Source organism: Sarcophilus harrisii, chromosome 3, assembly GCF_902635505.1.
Source record: "Sarcophilus harrisii chromosome 3, mSarHar1.11, whole genome shotgun sequence".
In the NCBI taxonomy this organism is placed as follows: domain Eukaryota; kingdom Metazoa; phylum Chordata; class Mammalia; order Dasyuromorphia; family Dasyuridae; genus Sarcophilus; species Sarcophilus harrisii.
Window position 1 is genome coordinate 43,602,605 of NC_045428.1, and position 25,795 is coordinate 43,628,399.

The window sequence follows — 25,795 nt, forward strand, 5'->3', positions numbered from 1 at the left end:
TTAGTATAGGCTACAAATGATGAGAAAAAGAAGGGTTGTAGCATGGGAAATTAAGTTCTATCTCTCATCTTCTATCTCAATGATGAAAATATATTAGGAGTAGAATTTTCATAAAAGAGAGCAGTAGAATAGGTCATATAATTTAGATCTCTCTCAGTGAGGAGCTGAAGGGGTGAAATGAGAATCTGACTCCTAAAGGATTAAAGACTCTATGGAACATGGGCTGGACTGCTGGGTAGAATGAATAGGCAAGAATAAGTTAGTAAGGAGATCTAACATTTAAATATAGTATTTATAGAAGGCATGAGATATGGGCGTCCAAAGGGTTAACTATAGAGATCAGTCAGTCAACAACCATTTAGTGTTTATGAGAGGCACTATGCTAAGCACTGGGGATATAAAGAAAGGCAAAAAATCAACTTCTGCCTCTGGGAGTTAATATTTTACATAATATGCTATTACTGATTACATATATTCATATTGTGTATAGAGAAAGTACCTGGAAGGTAATCTCCAAGAGGAGGGCACTAGCAGCTGAGCCACAAGGAAAGTTCTCCTGCAACATGTGGGTTTTGAGCTGAGATGTGATAAAAGCGAAACTAAGAAATGAGGCAGAGCTCACAAATGAAGAAAACATGGTAGTGGAAAGCAGAATTGAAGTTCATTGGGAAGGAAGAAGGATGGTTGATTATTTCTGGTGGAGCAGGAAGCTTTTGGAGAGCTGATAAAAATTAGGAAGTGAGAGAAGAAGAAAAGAATACTAGTCAGGAAAAGGAAAAATACACTTGAAGGAAGGAAAGGAAGGGAAAAAAAGGAAACTTCTGCTAAACTACTTTGTGTCTGAACAACCTTTCCAGCTCTAATGGAACTAGTAGGACCAAAGGATGGTAGATTTAGGTCTGTAATAGTACACTGAAAAGGTCATCTAAGTCCAACCCTTCTTATTTTATAGCTCAGGAAATGGAAGATCAGAAAAGGGAAGTTCACAAGTTCAGAGCTCTAGAACAAAGAGGGACTTCAACAGCTGTTTGGTCCAAAGCCTTCGCTTTATAGCTGAGCAAACTAAAGCCCATCACAGTGTTGACCTAAGCAAAGTCACATGATGGAGATTAAATCAAAGAGGGAATGGTAATTGCATTCTTTAACTCACAATGTTGCTGTGAGGAAAATAGCACATAAAATACTCCAATGTCAGTATGAGAGGCCACAGAAAAGTAGGTTAGTGTCCAAGTCAAGAAGTAAGACTGGGGATGGGAGGGAGGAGAATCCAAGAATCTTGTGTGATCGGAAGCAAATCATCTGGTGCCTTAATTTCCCCATCTCTCAAATGGGAATTATAATTCCCTTATTTATCTCATAAGACTTATTGTGCGAAAAGGGCTGTGTCATCTGTAAAGGGCTATATAAGTACATAGTGTTATTATCCAAGTTAAGAGAAGATCTATTCTAATATTTCTTTGCAAATCAGAGGAAATGGGGCTGCCATCTTCCTGACTTCATAGGACAATGTAGGCATAATAATCAGTTCATTCCAAATATTAAGGGTATAGTTATATTATTCATTCATTTCAATCACATTTGACTTTGTGACCTCATTCGGGATTTTCTTGGCAGAGATATTGGAGTGGTTGGCCATTTCCTTCTCCAGATCATTTTACAGATGAGGAAACTGAAGTAAACAGACTAAGACTATTTGCCCAGTGTCACACAACTAGTAAATGTCTGAAGTCACATTTAAATTCAGTTTTTCCTGATTCTAAGTCAAGTATTCTATCAGCTTGTAAACTAATTGTCCCAAAGAGAATAGTGGATAAAATTAAATACAGTGTGATTTATATTCCATTTGGGATGTACTAGGAAATTTTTAGTTGTTATCTTGAGCAGGGAGAGTTAAACAATCATACATTAACAAATATTTTTTAATGTTTTTTTTACAGAAGTCACTGATTTATGAAAGCATTGTATTAAAAAAATGCTTCTAGGCTCATAAAATTGACTAAATGAAACCAGTCTAACTTTATACTTATTCATTCAATTAACTCAGGTCAAACGCAGACTTATACTTGGGAAATCCCCCAAAGATCTGGTGCTGGAATAGAAGATTCTCCTTGTATTCCCTGGGCTTACTATTCAACTGTAGATCAAGTTAAGGTACGTTTCATCTGTATCCTATTTCTGCTTTCCTGACATCTTCTTAAAATAGATATACAATTGAAGGAAAAAGAGATCAGCTTTTTTCCATGCCCCAGGTCTAAGCTAACTTCCCAGAAACACAGCCTGCTTGTCAATTCATTTTGCTTTGATATTTTATTAAAGGAACAGTTAAGCACATAGTGATCCCTCATATTGGCAACACGAATAAGAAAAGCAAAACGAATCAAATATTTCCATTGTCTTTTTAAGCTGGTATAAAATACATAAAACTACATTTTAAGGTAAGTTTCAGAAGAAGCATCAAGTCAAAAAGGGAGGCAACAAAAGGAAACTATGTATTAGCAACTTCTACTTTAGATAAACAATCTCAAGGATACACTACAGGACCAGTATTGTAGCAAATGCAAACAATCACTGCCTTTCAGTGAAATATTTCAAGGTCAAAGATTATTCTGTTGTATTATATAAATAACAATCACAGTCCTTTGACCCAGTCATCCCACTGCTGGGAACATGCCCCAAAGGAAGCCAAGGACTGGACACCAACAAACTGGAAAAATTAGTTGGGTTCCCATCAATCTGTAATGTATGAATATATGGAATAATATTTTGTTGTAAAAAAGTACAAAGAGGAAAAATTCAGAGAAACATGAGAGGATTGGAAGAAATAAGAGTGTGAAGTAAGAAAAACAAACAAACAAAAAAAACGACAGGTTGAGTCAACAGCCATTTATTAAGTATTTACTGTGTAGTGTGCGAAGCACTAGAGATACAAAATGACTTTAGCAATGAAATAATTGCTAAAAATGGAGTGAAAAACTAAATAATTATAATAATTAAGAGGCAATAGAAGAGAAATGAAGATGCTCTCCTCCTGCCCTTTTTGAGAGAGAAGTCAGATTTTGAGTGAAGTGTTATATACATATTTGAAAGAGAAGTTTGAGAAACAGTGTGAATAATATACCCAGAAATAATTCTAGTTTTTTTTTTAACAAAAAAAGGCATCCATAAAATTTTTAACAATAGCAATCATAAGCTTGCTCAAGATACATTATATAGTTAAAATTAGCTAAAGGGAATATCCCGAGTGATGGTTACTCACTTATCTCAGTTTTTCTTTCCATTAATAAAGCTTTGAACAATGATAAGGGACCACAGTTAGCTGACTTACTAATAAATAGTATTTGATGATATGACCATCACAAGAGATCAGATGAGTTGGTATCCAAAACTAGACACCTTGGGGGGTGGGAGGAGGGAAATGGCAGGGTCTTGAAACTTAATTATGGTTTTTATTAGACTTTTGGTGACAAGTTTCTATGTCATAAATTAGTGAAAGAAGCAAATATAATTCCTATAGTCATAAAAATACTTTAGAACAACAAAAAAGGTACATCCTTAGTTTGTATACATAACCCTCCAAAAAGCATCTTTTAATAGTATCCTTGTGAGTAAATGTGAATTATCAGCCACAACAATGGTACAGGAATTCAGGAAAGTTAGATCTTTTTCAAACAGCTGCTTATGAGCTTACAAACTTTGCAAATTCAGATTTTTTTGGTCACCTAAATCAAATTCATATTTAGTGATCTCCTGACCATTTATAATTGTTTGAAGATCTAGCAATATATAAATGCTGGCCATTATTACTGTCCAGGGTCACATAGTATCTTCTTAAATAAAGAACTGGCACCCTATCGAATATACTATGCTGCCTCTCATTCATCTATCAATTTTCCCATTACAGATTAAGGTTCAATTACAAGTTATCCATCACTATCAAAGGTTAATTACTAAAGTAATTGTTACTGATAAGGTAAAGTATTTTGAAATTTGTAGTTATACTACAATAATAAAGTCTCTGGATTTACTTTGTATGTATCTTGTATGCACACAATTATTTACATGTTATTTCCCAGTAAGGATGTCAGCTCCTTGAGAAAAGAGATTCTTTTTATTATCATATTTACATCTTTAGTGCTTGTCATATAATAAATGTTTAACAAAATGTTTACTGGTAAATGATTGAAAATCACTTGATCTATTTTTCCCTTGATCTATTTTTCAGGATCTTTACAGTGGATTAATTGGTCCTCTGATTATTTGCCGCAGACCTTTTAGACCTGTATATGGAGCCATAAAGAAACTCCAGTTTTCTCTTCTATTTTTAGTTTTTGATGAAAATGAATCTTGGTATTTAGATGAAAATATCCAAACTTACTCTGCTGCACCAGAAAAAGTAAACAAGGAAGATGAAGATTTTATAGAAAGCAACAAAATGCATGGTAGTATTACTATATTATTTTTTAAATGTATATATTTTTCTCTTTTGATTTTTTTTCTTACGTGATCAGCTTGAGGCCTCTGAATTGTAATTTGTATGTAATTCTCTACATGGCCTCATCCACCTTTATCTTTTTGCATTAATTGGAATTCCATTAGAATACTGGCTTTGGAATCAGAAATACCTGCATCAAATCCTGCCTCAGACACTTACTGTGTAACTCTTGGCATATCATTTAACTGCTTTTTATATCAGTTTCCTCATCTGTAAAATGAGAAGAATTGACTCAATTGCTTATAAAACATTTATTATTTTTATATCTCTCATGTTTAGAATAATTTCCTTGAACCCATCCAAAACAAAGAAAAATGAAAAAAAAAAAAGATTCTAATGCACTTTTCACAAATTTTAGAATAGTGTTTACCTCCTAACTGCTGACTTTGCCTGTTTTATTACTTCTTAAAAATATCAATTGCCTTCTTTTGAACTGATTGAATTAATTTATTAAGCACTTGCTATGTACAGACTTCATGACTTTGAAATTTCCATACATTTATTCAGCATCTATATTTTCAGTGAAATATCTAAAATACTTTCTGATGTTAGAAACAAAATGAAAGAGTTTTTTTTTTAACATTTTTATTCTTTTTATAGCAATTAATGGACTAATGTTTGGAAATTTACATGGTCTGACAATGCGTGTTGGAGATAAAGTCAACTGGTATCTCATGGCCATGGGAAATGAAATTGACCTGCATAGTGTACATTTCCATGGACACAGCTTTGAATATAAGGTATATATTTTTCTGTTTTAAAATTTTCTGCAACTGAAAAGCCCAGCTCTTTTGAGAGATTCAGAAAAAGAAGTGTGACAATTTGAGTCCCCCAAACCACCAGGGTTATTTTATAAGAACATTGAGTACTAAAAAAGAAAGAAGAAAGGAAGGAAGGAAGGAAGGAGGGAAGGAAGGAGGAAAGGAGGGAAGGAAGGAAGGAAGGAAGGAGGGAAGGAAGGAGGAAAGGAGGGAAGGAAGGAAGGAAGGAAGGAAGGAAGGAAGGAAGGAAGGAAGGAAGGAAGGAAGGAAGGAGGGAAGGAAAGAGGGAAGGAAGGAAGGAAGGAAGGAAGGAAGGAAGGAAGGAAATTGAGCACTTGTGCCAGTTACTGTACTCTACTCTATTTGCCCCTATGAAAAGCACTTATGAAACCTTTCCAAAAATTCAGTCTTTTATTATTCCAAAAGCATTTATTAAGTATCTACTGTGGGCAAAGTAAATTATTACATTCTGGGAATACAAAGAGAAGAATAAAATAATCCCTATTCTAAAGTTTATTCAATGATAAACTCTTCCTTGAAGGAAGAGTTTTTCCTGTATTTTTGTATTTGTATTTTCAGTATCTAGCATCCAGGAATATAGTAGGTACTTAATAAGTATTGATTGATTGATGCTACTGGGGGCTAGAACATATATACATAAATTAAAATTATCACAATAAAAATCTGTGAAAAAGAGAAAGTGAGACACAAAATCCCAAGCATGACCAATTTTTTATGCTTGTAATTGTTAATAAAGTGAAATCCCAAGTTCCCCAATAACAGTGGATACATCTGACAGTCAGAATAGCCTTTCATACAGTGGAAAAGACAACAGAAAGTTTGGTGATGGGAACTAAATTAAGATTATAATTGATTTATATCAGAGATAAGAGTGGGTTTACAGGAGTAAAAGGAGTGTGACTCAGAAGAGGGGATCACCAGAATCTATGGTAATTGGGAAAACACATTACTGCCTCTTAAAAGTCCATTACAAAGCAACCCTGTATACCATAAGCCAGGTGTTAGACTCGTGATCAGGCAGAATATCTTATTAACATACTCCTTAAACCTCCCCCTTTCCCTTTCCAGGGTAAGACAAACTGAGTCCAGGCTATAGCCTAGAAAAATGGGGAAAACTCTTGTAAAGAAGACAAGGTATCTTATAGACTCTAATAGTCAAAAGTCAAACTATCTTATATTAAGGCCTATGCAGTGAAATCTTACCCTAATACATTATTACTTGATTCCAGTGAGTTACTACAATTCTTATTTAATAAATGATACAAAATAAAAATGGGGTATTAATTTCCAATTTCACATTTCCTCCTCTGATTCTATGGAGCCATGTATCCATTGTATAACTATCTACAAACCAAAATGTTATGATCAGGCTTGCTTATCATCCATTAGAATTAAACTAGGAAGTCTGACCTCAGACACTTAACACTTCCTAGCTGTGTGACCCTGGGCAAGTTACTCAACCCCAATTGCCTCAGCAAAAAAAAAAAAAAAAAAATTGAATTAGTAATGGAGCAATGGAAATTGGGTCTTTCATATGTTTCAGTCTTTATTTCAGAATTAAAACTCATAAAAGGAAAAAAATAGCCTTAAAACCAGAAAACAGACCAATAAGCCAATGAATATTACATGAGTGTGTTTTGTACTTGAGAACCAATGGTGTAAACACACATAAAATTATGTGCTTCATTTATTTTTTAAATTTAAATTTAATTTAATTTGTTTTTCCATTACATTTGAAGTTCTTAACTATCTCCCTCCTTCTCTCTCTTTTTTCTACTAGAGAAGGGGAGTATCTTTCTTCATAGGTCCTTTGTAGTTGATATGAGTATTTATAACATTCAGAATAGCTTGGTCCTTCAGTTTTTTTTATTTTTTTAAACAAGATTGCTATAACTGGATGCAAAGTTCTCCTGGTTCTACTCATTTTATTCTTCATTACTTGATACAAGTCATCATATTTTTTCTAAAATCAACCTGTTTATCATTTCTTACAGCATAGTAGTATTCCACCATAATTATACACCACAATTTGTTTAGCCATTTTCCAAATGGGAGGCATTTCCTTAATTTCCAGTTCTTTATCATCATTTATCATTGCAAAAAAACCCTTCCATAAATATTATAGAACATATAGATTTATTTCCTTTTTCCTGATTACCTTGGGAAATAGACTTAATAGTAGTATTACTAGGTCAACGGTTATACATAGTTTTATAACTCTTTGGGCCTAATTCTAGATTGATCTCCTAAATGGTTGAATCAGTTCTCAGTTTCACCAACCGTGTATTATTGTCACAATTTTTCCACATCCCTTCCAACATTTGTCATTTTCCCATTCTATCATTTTAGCCAACTTGGTAGATTTGCATTTCTCTAATCAATAATGATTTAGAGCATTTTTTCATATGACTATATTATATATTTAATTTTGATTTTTTTCACCCCAAACTGCCTGTTCATGTCCTCTAACCATTTATAAATTGACCATATATATTCTTATAAATTACATTAATCTTCATTCATTTTTATTTTTTATTTTTATCTAAATCTGATTCGAATTCATCCCTCCCCCCTCAGGTGGAGATTTTGGTTACATTAATATAATGAAAGGATGTTTTAGTATCAACCTACTATAAACTAAATATCCTGCCAATTGTCAGGCCTCATTTTCTCTATCACTTGTAATTCAAATGGAAATTTAAAATTATTCCTCACTATAGTCACACTATACTATATTCATATATTATATTATTAATTTGTTATATGTTATTATATGTATATAATATTCATATATTATGATATTCAGGTAAAAGTCACTAATAGAATTTTTCTCATATTTATATTTCAATGAAAAAAAACAGGCATTATTAAGTACTTGTCTTTATCAATGGAATTTGCTATGTGAGGGACCACAAAAAGGCAGAGATCAGCATTAATATTGCTCCAGAATTTTGTTTGATTTCAGGTATGAGTCATAGTCAATACCCAGTCACACAGAAATGTTCTTCGGGATACATGTAGGTTAGAAAATGTACTTAGTCAAGAGAATTCTACTTTCACCTTCACAAGGTCACTCCCTCAATTTGCCCCAAAACTTGTAACAGTTCTCAAACTGTAGGAGCACCTCTCTTGAATGCAGGTCAGATACTTATATCTTAAATGAAAACTTAGAATAGAAGCAAATCAAAATCCCAAGAAACTTTTTGTCAAAAAGCAAAATTTCATTAATTGCAGCTTAGGGCTAGTTTATTATTACTTTTCTTATGGCATAAAATATATCAGGACATTCTATTGATCTTTCATGTAAGAATAATTACATTTTGGATCTTTACTCATATACCCCCTGTAACGTCACTATTTACTAATTATTACTGATACAATTTCATGATTTTCTAAAATGATTTTAAATAAAACTGTCTTTATTTGAAGTTAACTTGAATTTTTTTTCTATTGGGAGAGGTTCTAGCTCCTCAAATTTACAACATGTTGGAGTTTTACCACATGCTGTCAGAAGGGCTAGTAAAATCTTATGACCCAGAGTAGGAAGTTCCAAAGAACCTCACAGACAAGGATTTCTTAAAATGATTTTGTTATTCTTTTCTCCCAATAGCAAGTCATTATTATTATTATTTTCAAATTTGAAACAAAATGTAACAAACCCTTAAATATTTAACAGCTGTCAAACATTTTTGTCACATTCTTTTAACAGTCCAATTCCTAACAGAATCCAGATAAAAAGAGGAAGTTAAGTTTTAAATACATGGCATTTTTATGCTGGCCACATCCTTATCCAGTATGAAGTAATCATACTCAACAATAGTTTATATAGTACTTATCTCATGCCAGGCTTTTTTCTAGGTTTGTGAAGCTTAATCTAAAGAGTTTCAGAGCTGTGCCATCTGCAGTACTTTAATATGTTCAGTTTTGTATTTTTTTCAGTTGTAATTTGAATTTGGCATTATTTGTTAGCTTTCAATATCATTTTTAAAAATCACCTTTTAATTGTCTGAGTATTTTTTCAGTCAAATTCCTATAAAGTCTGAATATTTTGATGCTCATCTTCTGCATGAGAACCTGGGTTAAGCATTTCATAATTTTGTGCTTCTTGCAACAACCCTGGGAGATAAGTGCAAATATTTCATCTCATTGTAAAAAGACCACATTGTATTTTAATTTTAGAACGAAAAATTCAACATAATTAATTCTTGATTTATAATGGCAAGGTTTAAATCTCATTTTCCCTGTTTTTTTATTATGTTAAAAAAATTTTGTGGTGGCACTCCCATCCATCCATAATTGTTTCTTTATTTATCACCCAAATCAATTCCTTTTATTTTCCTAACTTAACTATACCTTAATAGTACATACTATAATAGGGAGGAATGAAGGTCATATCCCTTCTTACCAAAAGGTTTATTGGTTCTAACTCAGGTAGAAAAAAAAAAACACTTAACCAAATTTCTTTTACAAAGTTCTTAAGTATAACTATTTAAACCAGAACAACCAAACAATTTTTTTCTATTAATCAATTAATACATTTTTGTTAAGCTTTCACTTAATTCTTCAAAGTTTCAAGAAATTTCTTTTGTAACTTGATTGAAAGAAGATTTAAATTCCTCAAATCTTTTTTTTTTAATGTCAGTAGAATAAAACCCCCTTTTTAAAATCTCCTTTTTTTAGAACTTCAAAATTCTTTCCTTTTAAATCCTCCATTTACATTTTATCAGTACAGATTTCAGTTTTCTTTAATTCTCCAATTGTTATTCTCTCATCCAAATTTGCACAAACTTCCTTACTTCTTTTTATCCAAAGTTGTCTACAGACTTAATCTTTATTCTAGTGAATTTCTCATCACAATTTAATACAAGTTTGTTTTTTATTACACAAAACCAATTGATCTTACTACTATCACATTTATTATACACATACATTGGTGTGTGTGTTTTTGTATATTCTTAAAGACTTACAAATGCATAGTTTATTCAAATTTCCTGGAGGCTCCTTGGTCAATTAGATTGATTACAATCTCATAGTTTTCATAATCAAATAAACTCAAATATAATTTCTCAGAAAGTTTGCAGTCCCTTATTATAGAATGTCACAGATTTCAGTAAGTAAATGACTTTCATTAACCTCCTTCTCAGAAGTTGAGGCTAGAGAAGCATTCATTCACCAGCTTCAGAAATGAGTTTATGTGGCAATGACCAGAGGGATTGGCCTGAGCTCAGTAATGTTACAATAATATCCTAAATCTCTAAAGATTTCCTCTCATGACATTACTATCTACAGTTTTCTTCATTTTTAAGCTATTTCCTTATAGTTTAACAGCTTTATACAAAAGCAACTTTGTTTTGGTGCTGGAACTTAAATGTGTAAAAAGCCTTGTAAGCATTTTTTCCTTGAATCTGAATAGTCTTAGTTCCTGTCTCTTCCTTTTACAAAGTTTGTGATATTTTCCAGTATTGTAGGTTATTAAATTGCATCTAATCAAGCAGTTAAAAGTTTTGAATTTGTCTCTCATCGAAGAGGAGTTAATTTTCTAATGATTTTAAATGAATGAAAATCCTTATCACACTGATTTAATTTTGGATTCAGTGAAATCAAGTATAGCAGCATAATTACTAATGTTAACAATTTAAAATCCCAATTTTCACAAGGGCAATTAACTGCTAAAATCTCAAATTTCATGGCCCAGTATTATCAATTAGCTTATGCTTTAATTTAGAAAATAAATTAACAACTCATGTTGAAAAGTGATGATGAGACTACAATTGGTGGGATGTAATTGTGAGAATCCTATTGCTTCAATTAAATGTAAATTAAACAACAGTGCTTTTTACAAATTCTTTAACATTTGAAGAAAGTGATATAGACTTTCCTAATGACTTTACACCATTTTTACTAACTTTTTTTTTTATAGTAAAGTAGATTATTATCCTTTAAGATCTATAATAAAATTTGCCTCATTGTCAAATTAACAATGATTTGCCTCAGAAAGATCCTTTGATTTGTAGTATAATAGTTTCTTGCTTTAAGGTATCTGCTATTGTTAAAACTATATTAATTAGAGTTAACAGGAATTGTACTACTGAAAAAAAATACAGTATGATAGAGACTAATTTCCTGAAGGGCTCAAGTTGTAACTTTTTCTCTATTTCCTTTTAAATCACCTAAATTAATCTGCTGCTACTACTTCCTTCTTCCTCTCCTCCTCCTCTTCCTTTTCCTCTTCCTCATCTTCCTCCTCCTCTTCTTCTTCCTCTTCTTCCTTCTCCTCTTCTTCTTCTTCCTTCCTCCTTCTTCAACCCTCAGAAAACATCACATTTCATTTACTTCCTAATTACTTCTTAGTTAAAAAAAAAAAAAAAGCTTTTCTCTCTCTTGGAGCATCTTGGGATTCACCTATAATATGGGAATGCTAATATAGGGGCTTGCTTGGTGTCTTTAGGTCAGTTGTTTAAAAGTAGTGAGCAACACAAGGGTAAATACAGTCCAATTCTACTTACTTTTATTCTTTTTGAAACTGAAGGTAGTCTAAAATTCTCCTGTTCTGCTTTTTAATAAGAAAAAAATCACATTTCCACCCTATAAAATTATTCATTTCTTCTAAATACAGTTTTAAGTGTACCTTTTTCCTAAAAACAAAAAAACAAAAAAAATTTTAGGCTCAAATATTGTCAAACTGAAACTGCTTTGGAATAATTCTTTTATATATGAAACTATATATATGTGTATACACAAAAAATATGAATATTTTAAACCAGATATATGCTATACATTTGTATAACTATATAGATACTCTGTATACTATACATATATTATATAGATACACTATACATATATATATATATATATACACACACACACATACTGTACATTAGTGTGTATATCTATATACATTAAATATCTATCTACTGGATTTTTTGTATAGTTCTACTTATTGGTACCTCTTGTATATTCCACATTTTGAGTGTAATTGCCACTATGGCATGAACAAAATGGGCAACAGATCATGTTGCAATAAATAAATAAATAAATGAAGCATTTGCATTTATTTCAGCAGTCACTTCCCAAATATGCCCTGTAATGGGCTTAGGTGTCCATTCCAAGAGATGCTTCCAAAATGAAAACTCCCAGATTGTGTCTCAGTGGTTATTATTCTTAACCCCGTTCTCCCTTCCAAGGCTTGACCTAATTTTAAAAAAATGTTCATTTCACATTTCCTGAATACCTACAACTACTCTGCTTCCATCTCTGACCCCATCTATACCAGTGCCATTTGGGACTCTCTCTCTCTTTTTTAAATCTCCTTGCCCCAATTCAGGCACTTTTTCTTCCAGTATAAGTTTTAGAAGAGCATATAATGGCTTGGGACGGGAGGAGCATGGGCAAACAAAATTGTGGGCTGAGATGGGACTATTACACTATCCCTATCCTGCAGTGGTTCTCAAACTTTTATTTTTAGTATTTTTATCCTATTAAAAATTATTGAGGATCTCTCCAAAGTGTTTTTGTTTATCTGGATTATATTTATTGACACAGACTCTCTAAAAGGATTTCAGAGATCCCCAGGATTCTCTAGACCATACTTTGAGAACCACTGCTAGGGTATGGATTAAGGAAACAGGAAGAGACAGTAGGTAACACTAGATTCCACCATCCATCATTACATTCTATTCCTCTATACATTATGATGTTGAAAAGAAAGCTTATTTTTATACTTGGGTTAGAAGTTATTTCCATACATGTGTCCAAAGGCTTTGACAGTGAACTCCCTTGAAATTTCAATGTCTCAGCTTGTCAATATACAAGTTACTTCACCACAAGAACATAAGTTCCATGAGGACAACTGATTCTATGTCATTGTTCACTCAATACAGTCCCTGGCACATAGTAAGTGCTTAATAAATGCTTCTTGATTGAGATCTACTCAATGCAAACACTCCCTCCTACAAATGCAGATCCCCCCCCCCAATTCAAATCTGCCCATTATTATTATTTTGTTTTACTATATCTGCTTATTAACATCACACAGAAATCACTAACATGGTTTCAGTGACTTGGGACGTGAAATCTCTCATAGGTAAAGTTATATTGTGCTTTGTTTTTCTCTTTCTAATTAAGTTTGGAGGAGTTTATCGTTCAGATGTCTTTGACCTCTTCCCTGGGACATCCCAAACGATCGAGATGTATCCAAATGTGCCCGGAACATGGCTACTTCACTGTCATGTGACTGACCACATCCATGCTGGAATGGAAACTACCTATACTGTCCTTAAAAATGAAGGTAATGATGTAAAAATAACTAGTGAGTCTAACTGAAAGTAGTAATATAAAAATAACAGTCTAAATGAAGATAATAATAACAATATCATGATTAATCAAGGTAACATAATAACTAATGGGTCTAAATGAAGGTGATAATAACATAATAATTAATAGGTCTAGCTATTAGGTACCATTTTGACAACAGAAATGTAGCTACATGTACATGTAAATGTAGCTACAAACAAACATGATAGAGTGGTAAGAGTATTGTTGCAGTACCTGGTTTCAAATCTTACCATTTCTGATGCCTTCGCCCTGGCAGGGCTCACTTAGCCAATCTAAGTCATGATTTTGTCATTATATAAAATGAATAGGCTGCACTAGATGGCCACTGAGATTCTCTGGAACTTTGATCCTATGGGAAGAAGTAGTTCCATTTATTTAGCAAACTGACCTTTTCTCTAATTGTAAATATTAACTGCTAAGTAGTGATACTGGGAAGGAAAGATGAGAATGGGAAAGGGATTTGTGTACACATTACTACTCTCACCAAGGCAACGAATTAGCTGGAAGGCTAAAGTCTCAGAGTTGGGTTCAATGATTACCCCTGGTACATGCTGGTACGTGTGTGAATCTGGGCAAGGTATTTAAACTCTCAACACTCACAGGCAAATTTATTTGCATAATTGGCTAGTATTTCCATTCTGGGAGTGCCTCACTCACTCCAAAGATCTGGACTAAATATAGATATACAATGTGCAAATAAATACTATCCTGTAATATAGGTTTTGTATTAAAATATTACATAATATGCACAATAAAGTTACACAATACAAAAATACACAATAATATATAATGATAAATATATAACTGATTTGATGAAAAATTTAAATTTATCATTATATATTATATAAATCATTGATATTTTCATATATTTATCATTTTATCACATTCACATATAAATATCCATAAACGTGTGTTGTGCATGCACATCCATGTTTGCATAAAGACATACATGTGTATATGTGTTCACAAACCCACACACATACATCTTAACAGGATTACATGATCAGATGCATTCAGGAGCACTTTTACTACAATCGTGTCATTTTAGTTTCTTGTTAATAACTTTCAAAGGCTCCTCTTCTATTGCCTTAAACTGCTATAGAGGATTATTCATGCAGGTTTACCTCTAGCCACTGGCCAAGACTCAGACTCTAATCAAAAGAAATTTTTTTCATTCCTATCCATAAAGGGCAATTTGTATTTCTGCCAGATGGCAGCACAGGATGAGAACATTGCACCAAGACTCCTACTTCTCTCAATCTTCTCTCTAAAAAAAGCAAAAGAATAATAGCAACCACACACATAAATGCTCCTTCCAAGAGAGCCCTGCCAGGACTCAAACTGTAAGCAGTGTATCTGGCAGGCCCAGCAAGGGGCCTGAATTCTAGTGGTTCTTTAAAGTGTGGTCCAGAGAATTCTGGGGATCTTTGAAATCATGGTTCTTTAAAGTGTGGTCCAGAGAATTCTGGGATTTTTGAAATCCTTCTAAGAGCATCTACAAGTTGAAAACTAGTTTTTATTTGTAATATAGTGAATATAATTCAAAATTAGTTTTATTTCTAATATGGTATTTTTAGATACTTTTATTTTATTATTTATTAATAGTGTTTATTATTTTATTATAATATATAAGATACCATATTATTCTAATGTATTAATAGTATTTATTAAACATTATTATATTATGTAGATATTTATAAATTATTGAGGATCTGACCAAAGAGTTTTTCTTTCTTTATATCTATAAGTATAACCAACAAACAAAAACTCTTTGGACAGATCAATAATTTTTAATAATGTAAAGATACTGAGAACAAAAGTTTATTAAGAACCATTGCTTTATTCTACTTAGCAGCAGCACATAACACTAGTGTTTGTGGAACCCTCGTGAGACCAAGAATGAACTTTCCCTTTTCTCTCCCTCCCATCCTACCCTGGTCTCTTCCCATATACCTGCATTCAAAAATCAATAAGTACTAACCTGCTAAAAAAAAGAAAAAATGCAAATGGATAAACATCCCAATATAAACTTCCTACCTTGAGATTGCCATTGCTAGTTTTCCTAGACTCATCAGTTAGGAATTATGCAAAGGGAAAAAAATCTTTGCATTTCCTACTTAAAATTAGGATATGGCAGGAAAGGAGGACGATATACAGAGGAGAAAATATAAACATAAACCCTTTGGTATACTTTAAGAGCTAAATAAAGAACACTGAAAAATTAACCTCTAGGTGACAATAATCTGACTTTCTAAATCTATATAACTTCCACTGACAATTTTGACCAGCACCAAAACTTATATAATTTCCCCCTTGGGCATTTTACTTGGAAAGATTTGCTACTTGGAAACATAGATGACTCGGACAAAACATAAGTTTTATTGTCTGGGAGTATTTCAAACTGACTTCTGGGCCAGGAAGGCCACCGGACAGAGTTTCAGTTGAGAAAGGCACAGCATGGTCCCCTACCAACAGGGCTATGAGGAAGTCTGGCTTGACTGAGGGAAAAGTGGCCGGAAAGGATATATTCTGAGTTCCAGAAGAGTCACATCCTCGCAGGCTATGTTAAGAAAGCATTTCTTTGTATACAGATCTTGAAGGTCAGAAGAAGGGAAATGAGCTGTTGGTTGACAAGAGGAAGGTTACTGTAGGGCTAGAGAGAATTATGGAGGACTAGGGATAAAGGAGGAGATCAAGAGGGCTGGGGAAAGGGAGTGTGCCATAAGCAGAGAATAGAATTCTCCAAGTCTTCAAAGTAAAAGGGAGCTTTATTAAGAAAGCTTTTTGACTGATTCAAAAAAAAAGGTGGGAGGGGGGGAAGTTAAATTGAATAGTCTGACTTTTATTATAATTATAGCAAAATTCTGTACAATTTTGTTAATTCCTATTATTATTAATGATTTAGAAGGTCTGCCAGGTCAGAAAAAAATACAATAAAATACCCAAAGTAATAAAAATAATATGCAGAGGTGATAAAGCGTAATCAAAGAATGTTGACCTAAAAATCACTGAAAGCTTGAGAATCACATACTCTCTCTGGGCCTTGTTTCCCCATTTGTAAAATAAAGAGACTAGACCAGATAATCTCTGAGAAGGTCCCTTTCAAATTTAGAGCTCATTTTGTGATTGAATCAGAATTTTTTTTTTCATCATGGAACAAGAATCCTTAGAAAACAGTGTCCTGCCTTACATTGAAACATTTTAATTTTCTAGTCATTAAAAGTATTTTTAAAGGTTAAAAAATTTTGTTATACATTGCTAAAATATAAAAATGTTTATAAAAAGTTTTTTTTCAGAACTTTACTTATTTTCAGAGTATTATGTAAACTTTCTAGAAATACACAAGACGTTCATCAGGAAAAAATAAAAACTAGCACCTTACATTAGGAAAAATTAAAACTAACGGGGCAGGAGGAAGTAATATATGGAGAAGGGGAAGCTACAGGATAAGGAAAAAGGACCTTTGGATTTTGAGAAATTTATGTATTTTCTCTGTTTCCCATCATATACAGGAGGCTACACTTCTTTACTTCTGTGTAAATTCTTATTACTTAATATAGCATATTTTTATATATAATATATACAATAATTTTAGAGGGGCTGTACTGGGAGAAATTGGCAAAGATGTTAGATTTGCCCTATTACTGTGAATTCAGCCCCTCTCCAATGCAACACTTTGAAAAATGTAGCATTGAATTATTAAGAGATTGCTTAATAAAAACAATGAATAAATACATCTTTTCTTTATAACTCTAGAAAACAAGTAGTGTTGGGATTATAAAAAGATACGATAAGCAAGGAAACAGACACAATGTGAGAATGTATTCAAACATAATAATTTTAAAGGGCTGAACTAAAAAATCTTTAATCTTTTAAAATTATCGTGTTTGAATATATTCCTTTGGAAACCTCATGATCAAACTTTACATTTCAAATGTAAATTTAGAATATTTTAATAATATTCTTTGAACTTTCTTTCCTATAGAGACAAGTCTGGCTGAAGGAAATCAAATGATGGTAGAACTGCAATAGCACAGCAGAAATTAAAATGCAGGAAAGAAATGTGAACTTGGAATATTTATGTATGATTAAAAAAATTTCAAAACTCCAAACACCAATATTTTGTGCATCTTTTGAGAAATGACATGATTTTTTAGATAGGTCAAAAGATGATTATAAATATTAAGTGTATGACAAATGATGTTATTATTGCAAAGTTGTAGATAAAGGCAACAAAATACATCATTTTAGAGGGTTCAGCAAATTAGTAGTCAAAATGTTTCTTGGATTTTCATCAAAAAAACATTATTTGGTTTACATTCTCAGCCCCGAGATCCACTCTGTTAGATCTCTAACATCTTTTTATTGATCTTACCAACCCCACTGGGCATGTTGGTGGGCAGTAAGCAAAGGAAAGACCAGGTGGCTTTCTGCATGTCTAAGAAAGGGTCACAGAAGCAGCCATGAATGGAGAAGAGCAAAAATAAGAAACAATTCATCAGGGAAGTCTAGCCATATTCTATAAGGAAGATCTAGTCTTTGGGCATACCCAAATAGCAATATCCCTTCCTTCTCTGGGATGCCAAGGAAGAAAGGAAGATGGGAAGGGATTTATTAAGTGTCCAGTATTGTCAGACACATTGCTAAGTATTTTACAAATCTCTCATTTGATCCTCACAAGCATCTTGGGAAGGAAGGGCTGCTATCACCCATATTTTAAATCTGAGGAAACTGAGATTTGCCTGGTCAGTAAGGGATGGAGCCAGAAAAATGATCCAGGTTTCCTAATTCTATACCTGACTGATACCACCTTGGGATCTTGCAAGAGCAGCCAGTATCTTGAATGAGTCCCATAATTTTATAAACTTATTAGACTGTAGGATGACCACAGTGGGGGCAGGACTGCATTATAAAAAAGTGGGCCTTTCTTGGAACAATTATGAAGGAGGTGAAACATACACAAATGGGAAATTTTCAAACTGTCGTTATCTCAAAAGCAAGTCAGGATATATAAATCTCAGTGAACATCACCTTTTCACTTTGTAAAGAGATGCTAGAAAGAAAACAGGCTTGCTTATACAGTATTTATTTTACAATTGTCAGGCAAGGGAATAGAGCATTTCAGTGAAACTAAACGTCTTAACTGAAAATATAAATTCGACAAACCACACTTATTCAGCAACCCTTCAACAAATGCTTTTATTATTGACACTCGGCTAGAAAGTGATGATATTATCTCCCCATTTCTCAAAGAAAAGAGGTTGGCAACCTTAGATGGCCCCAAAAGTTTTATATTCTTCACAACTTGTAAGAGAAATGGAAAAATAGGAGTCCGGAAATCTGAGACCCGGATGGAGTTTCCTTTCCTACAATCTGTCTCGGAAAATGATGGAAAACAATGAAGCTCTGGAAAACCTGGAATTTTCAATATTGTTGTTAAAAAAAAGTTTCCTTTATGCATTCCTTAGGCTAAAAAGATTGTCTTGCTTCCAGCTTTGTGAGTTAGAGATGGTAACAGTTCTGTATATAAAAGTGTAGCCTCTGGCTTTACTTAAATACAGCTTCTTTATACTTTATAGTATTCTCATTTCATAAAGTTTTATGCTACAATCTTAGCTGGTCCAAGCCACTAAAAACTTAGAGACTAGTATCTCCACTCTAATTCTGCAAGTCTCTAGAATACTTATATTTAGGAGGAATACTCTGTCCATACAGTCCTTGATTTGAAATTCTCTACTTGAGACCTACTTATTTGGTTGTTTGATTTCCTGTTTGGTTCTCCTTATTACGGAGGCATTTTCCCCACACACATAATAACTTCTTGTTGCATTCAAGTCACAGATTTTTTTCTACTGCTATAAAGGAGATATGGTAGGAAAAATGCTGCTGTTCCATCTTCCGGTAGGACATTCAAGAAATCCCTTAGTTCTAATTCCGTGGCAGCAACAGCTAAAGTTTCTATTAAAAAGAAAGAATCCATGTGTTATAATTAAAGACTTGTGATGGAAATATCAACAAGAACAAAGAATATTTTGGGGAACCCTATATCTGAGTCCCAAAGGATGGCTTGCTATCTAGCAATCTGTCTTCCTCTTTCATTTAAGTCCTAATTACCTTAATATCAATGTTGCTCGAGTTTGTTAACCTTAAGTCAGATCTATAATAGTAGCTAATTTTATCAGTTATTTGACTGAATAAGAAACCTTTATTTAACAGATCTCCAAGTCTCTTCTTTACACATATGTATGTGTGTGTGTGTGTGTGTGTGTATATATATATATACACACACACACACTTATATCTTAACATTTCTTAAGTTAAACATATACATATACATTAATATTTTTTAAAAGATGAACATAACATTTTCTTTATAAAATAAATATATAAAAACAGCATAATATTTTTTAGAAAAACTCTTGAAACAACATACATTTCTCAAAATTGCAAGAGTATATGTGTCATTTGGAATTAACAATACATATAATTATTATTATATATGTAGAAACATAAAAATATTACTAAGCAATTACTAACAAACAGCATACTTTTTCTCTCAAAGGGCATTCTAAAAAGCTTCAATTCTATGATTGCAAAAGGCTTAGACTGCCCTCTTCTGGGGAGAGAAGAGATTATTAAACTTAAGGATAATTATTATAACTGGAATTTTAGGTAGTTGACTCTACTCAAGAACTCTATGTTTTGCTAAAACCTCGCCAAGTATTTTATGATTGTTCCTAATTCACAGAACACACTTGACAAATATGTTATCTAAGCTACAGCTGCATTGGAGATGGTTCCATAGAAAACTCCACCAAACCAACGATCCAAATCTCTATTCCCCATCAAAGTGAATGCTCCTAGTACTGTGATCCAAAGGGAAAACTGTCTTTCTTTGTCAAAGGCTGGTTAACAATTGCCCAGGAAGCCACCTCCTTTAATTCCACCTAAAAATAGTTTCTTCAAACAGGTTTATCGACTTTTTCTTTCTACCCTGAAAGTGATAGCTAGGATATGATACTGAGTAGTAAAAAGCTCAATTGTTTCTTCTATCCCCATATCCTCTGCATATATTCAATATTTTTAATTTAAAAATTGGCAATTATTAATATTTCCATATACAAAGGGCAGAAATATAGTATAATTTATCAAACCATCAATCTTTATTACACAGCTTATTTTTTTAAGGATAAATTAAATTTAACAAGATAGGAGCATCACTCTCCTATTTTTTAGGTCCCTTTCTGAAATTCCTTCTATTTTTTTTATTCTTGGCACATAAAGGCAGCTATAAATAAAAAATGATTACAGTGAAGATTTACTTTAAGAATCTCCCTAAGGAACTTATCTGGTCACTAATAATAGGACATTTTAATCCAGGAAGGAGCTTGGGCATTGTTCAGTTTTTTTTTTTTTTAATGAACTATGAATATGGAACCAGCTTACTTAACAGAATATATAATATTCTGATATAAGCTGGGACCCTCAAGATTAATCCTCTAGGTCAGAAGTAGAGGCTCAAAGCAAGAGGGAGGAAGACTAACTAATCCCTCTCATTCCCCAAACCACCTCCTGGATCTTGTGATGGAGTAATCATTGGTTCCAAGCCAATCTGTTTGCTGACCTGACCAAAAACAGATATTTCTGCTGATGTGGTGAATTATGCCTGCAGAGTCAAGCATTTGGGATATCCAGAAATGAATTGCTAGGGTGGACTATGGAGGAGGCAAGGATGGCTGTGGATCATTTCACAGCGAAGGAGAGAGTACAGGTACACAAAAACTCCCTTAATGGGAACACTCTGCATAATTAAATATTTCAGTGAAATATATTCATTCACCCATTCAATACTGGTAAAACATATTAATTAGCAAAAGTTTTATTAAATGCCTCCCATGTATAATAGTACACTCTGCTAAAGAGATGCAAAAACAAATAGGAAGTGAGCTCTTAGTGTCCATTCTATTTGTCAAAGAAATAACATTTGACTATAATTAAATGAAGGAGGTGATTTAAATGTCCATTTTTCCCCACTTTTGGAGAATACTATACCAAGGGATCTAACTGGACATGTCCTTTGACCTAGCAGTGCCCCAGACAACTTCCCAGGACTTTGAGCTGAAGATAGGCCAGCTGTCTCTCATGTGGTAGGAGACGCTGTGACATGCAAGTGAAGTGGATTTAAGTAAGGGAGGGCTATGCAAGGTCAGGAGCCCTCTTTCTTTCCCTGGGGATGCAGTGACCAAAAAAAAAAAAAAAAAAGGCTTATAAAAAATTAGTTCACAAAGTAGAGAAAATGGCCAATCCCCATTTGTCTTTCTCAATATGACAGGTGGATTTATGATAACCATCACCATCTGAAAAATCCTAGCTGTCCTGAACACTTCAGTAAATCACCAGCTCTCCGTGATAAGGAAACACGTTTGTCTTTGTAACACGGCACACAGTGGGCTCTCAAAACAATGCTGTTGGTTTACTAAGTGATAGACCCAACGTCACACAAAAATAAGGAACAAAATGGACTGTGGATGCTTCAAGGGAATGTGGATAATAACATCAGCTCATGGCCCTGAGTCAAAAGGAGTCTGGGAAGGCCACTCAGGCCAGCCTTCTCATTACAGATGAGGAAACTTTTTTTAAAGTGATTTGTCCAAGATCCCACAGCTATAAGTGCCTTCAGAACTAAAACCTGTGCTCCTGACTCCAAGTTCAGTGCCCTGTTTACTATACTGGGGTATTAAACCTAAAGTCCATGAACTTTTAAAAAAATATTTTGCTAACTATATTTCAATAGAGTTGGCTTCCTTTGTAATTGGTACATTTTGTTTTATGCATGTAAAAATGGCATTCTAAGAAGGGGTCCAATGGTTTCGCCAGACTGCCGAGGCACAAAAAGGAAGACCTCCAGAATCTCCTCCACCAGTGCAGTTCTCAACCTCTCTCTGATTAATAAGTAGTCTTCAAGAACTGGCAAAAATCCATCAGTCTGTAGTATCAGGGTGTGAGGACCCCCTCCCCATTGGGCTGGGCTAACCCTGAGGGCCCATGTTCAGGCTGTTACCCTCACCCCTGCGGAAAAGCCCTGCCAGTCGGGGAGAGCTGGCCAGGTGCCCTCAAAGGGGTGTGAGGAACCTGTGAGTGAGGGGGCACCAGGAGGGAACATAAGCGCCCAAGGACCGTGAGAAAAGCAATTTTTAACTCGAGGGAATACAAGTTTGTGACCCCCATTCCTACAGTCCCAAAGATCCGTAAAGAAAACGACTTTGGCGTGAAGCAGCCTGTGCCCCCAACCAAGCAGCCGTCCTCTGGGTCTCTGCCCTTCCTGCTGCTGCTGGGAGCACACACACACATATATACCCACCACAGATAAACATTTACACATATACCCACATGTATATTTATAGATACACCCATTTATTTAAATGTGTGGGTATATACATACATACACACACATGGGTATACCCCCCACCCCCACACATACATTTGTATATAGACATAAATGTACATGCATTTATATGTGTTTTAAAAGTACTCACACATATACATATCTATTTATATAAACATTTCACACACACACACACACTCACACTCACACACTCTCTCTCTCTCTCTTTCTCTCTTATATATATACATGCATTTCAGTAAAAATCGATTCCTTACCTTTCAGGGAGGAAAGGTGCACTTCATATTTCTCCCCACCCTGTCTTATTCGCTGGCAAAGGTCAGGGAGCAGTTTTTTCCACCATAAAGCCTGAGCAAAGAAAAAATTCCCATTATGAAAAGAGCTTAATGAAAACCAATAAGTGTGATAACAATAGATGTGTAGGAAAAAAGAACAATGATGAAGAACAAGGAGAGTCTGAATGAGAGAGCAAAAATACACTGGAAACCACCTTGTCTCAGAGGAAACATTGCTCTGTCTGAACTGCAGTTTATAAATCCTGTTTCTGTATGCATGAGTATAGGTAGGTGTGTATAATGTGTGTGTGTATGTGTGCACACCCACAAATACATATATAATGCATGTTAATGTGTGTGTGTACATGTCTGCATGTGTACACGTGCACACAAATACATTCCTAACACACAGGAACAAGTGTGGCGAGTGTATGACACACACATGTACATGTGTACACAGGTATTCCGAGGGACCCCAAAGAGCGATGGTTCCGTCCAGGAGGGACGATGCCATGTTAGCATCCCCTAGTGTCCTCTGCTTCAGAATCGGGCCCTGACCCAAGGGACTGGCTTTCAGTGCAAAGCTTGCTTCAGGGTCACAGACACATGACTCCATGCAGACCGCCCACTGCGGGCTCTGGAAGGGTCCTGGTCCAGCTCTCCCTGACTTCCCAGAACCTGACTCACTCCAGCCCTTAGGAGAAAGCGTGGAGACGTGTAACGTGGTGCCAGCAAAAACCTCCAGCGTTCTGACTTCTTGGACACAAACTGGCTGCCACAGAACTAAAGTGGAAGTCTGGCCACATGGCCACCTGTCCCCTTCCTCCCCCCCAGGAAGTCCAAGGATTCCTCCAGAACCAAGGAGAAAACCCTCACTTCGGCATTTAAACCCTTCACCAGCAGGGCCCTGCCCACCTCTCCCCACACCCTGCCACCAAGACTTTCCATCTACATTTGCTAATGATGGTCCCGGCTTCCTTAAAAGACTCAGCTCAAATCCCTCCTTCTGCAGGTAGCCTTTCCCAGGCTACCCCAACCCCAATCCCAAGCCTTCTCTCCAGGATCACCTTCTGTTTGCCCCATATGTACCTTGCTTAGTCACTTTCTGGCATGTAATCTCCCCCCTTACAACAGGAGATCCCCCCTTGAGGGGAGGGCCTTTTTTTCCCTTTACTATATCCCCAGAACTTGGATTCCTAATAAATGTTTAATACATGCTTTCTCACATACTCAGACAACATTACAAAGTTGCTGCAAAGCTACAGTAAGCACATTCTAATCCATCTTACTATTATTTATATACATATCTTTCCTCCTCCCACTAATTTGTAAGTCCTTGAATGAAAGGACTTTGCCTTGGATCACAGCTGAAAGAGATCTCCAAGAACATCTACTCCACAAGCCCCATCATTGGAGAAACTGAGTTCAAGAGTGACTTTCTATAAGTCTACTATCATAAATCATGAGCTATAAACCCAGGTCTTCCAATTCCAAAAACAAACTCCACTGTATGTCCCCCTTGTGTCTGTCCCTCTATGAGTACCTAGTGCAGTATATTACATAAGAATAAGTAATTACATAAAAGCTTGCTAATAGATCATCAAATTAAGTTAACACATTTCTCTTTTGCTGAAAATTTTTTTCTTGTTTTTAAATCTTTGTTATAGGGGGAAACTGGAAAGAACAGGATCTACTGTCCAATAAAGGTAATATGAAAAAAGGCACAGATAAAACTTTTAAAAATGCAACTTTTGTGGAACTAAAATGACATATCTCTAAAATAATCAATTCTATCAAGAGAATGTCCCCCATTATGTAACATGAAAAATGAGTCAATGAATGTCAAATCAGACAGAGGGGTGAAAAGAGCCATACCCGAGGGCCTTCTTCCTTCAGTTCATGATGGGCGTAGGGGATGACGGCCTCAGGGCACCTGTCCAGCAGCAAGTTTATGGCGTGCTCGTGCTCTTTCAGGCGGCTAAGACAGAGAATGTGGATGCTGAGGCCGGCACTTGTGTCCTCCGACAGTGGTTCCAAAAATGGCAAAATGGAAGCTACGTCAAATGAAGGACCACATATCAGAGACTGGGGACAGAAAAGTAAATGGGTTAATGAAGGTGGGAATGAACAAATCCAAGCAACTGTAGACAATCCTCAGTGTTGATTCAATTTCCATAGTCAAGAAAAGATGGCGGCTACATGAATGAGCGTGTCAAAGACCTGTGATTCTTCTCCAAGCACTCTAGGGTCCACCTACTGCCAACAGTCACTTAAGAGTCCCATCGTGGAGAGTGTCCTCAGGGTTCAGCAAGGTTAAAAGTGACTTGTCCACAGTCACAAAGCCAGTATAAGTCAGAAGCAAGATTTCCAAGGCCCTCTCTTTATCCATTATTGTGCATTTTGTTAATTCAACTAATCTTGACACATCATTGTAGTTTTTTTTTAATTAACCAAACAAATGCTAAATGATATTTTTAAATTATTTAATGAATGCTAAAAAATAATTTCT

At 34.6% G+C, this 25,795-nt stretch overlaps 2 protein-coding genes across 5 annotated transcripts in view; one reads left to right on the forward strand and one right to left on the reverse strand.

Moving 5' to 3' along the window:
* LOC100926484 (ceruloplasmin) overlaps positions 1-25,795 on the forward strand; it is a 67,191-nt gene that overhangs the window by 38,010 nt on the left and 3,386 nt on the right. For 2 of the 4 annotated variants that reach the window (XM_023500728.2, XM_003766093.4), the window contains exons 15-19: positions 2,045-2,151; positions 4,223-4,439; positions 5,093-5,232; positions 13,399-13,561; positions 24,954-24,992. In XM_023500728.2, coding sequence (XP_023356496.1) covers positions 2,045-2,151; positions 4,223-4,439; positions 5,093-5,232; positions 13,399-13,561; positions 24,954-24,992 — 666 coding nt within the window. Of the gene's footprint in view, positions 1-2,044; positions 2,152-4,222; positions 4,440-5,092; positions 5,233-13,398; positions 13,562-17,593; positions 17,719-21,940; positions 22,394-24,953; positions 24,993-25,795 lie in introns of those variants that run through there. The other 2 variants (XM_023500730.2, XM_023500729.2) reach the window with 2 other exon arrangements.
* The window catches only part of HPS3 (HPS3 biogenesis of lysosomal organelles complex 2 subunit 1), a 39,867-nt gene continuing 32,725 nt past the window's right edge, over positions 18,654-25,795 (reverse strand). Inside the window, exons 15-17 of the mRNA XM_003766065.4 lie at positions 25,162-25,371; positions 23,269-23,359; positions 18,654-19,566 (exon numbers count right to left, since the gene is read on the reverse strand). Coding sequence (XP_003766113.2) covers positions 19,439-19,566; positions 23,269-23,359; positions 25,162-25,371 — 429 coding nt within the window. The 3' untranslated portion in view covers positions 18,654-19,438. The remainder of the gene's footprint in view (positions 19,567-23,268; positions 23,360-25,161; positions 25,372-25,795) is intronic.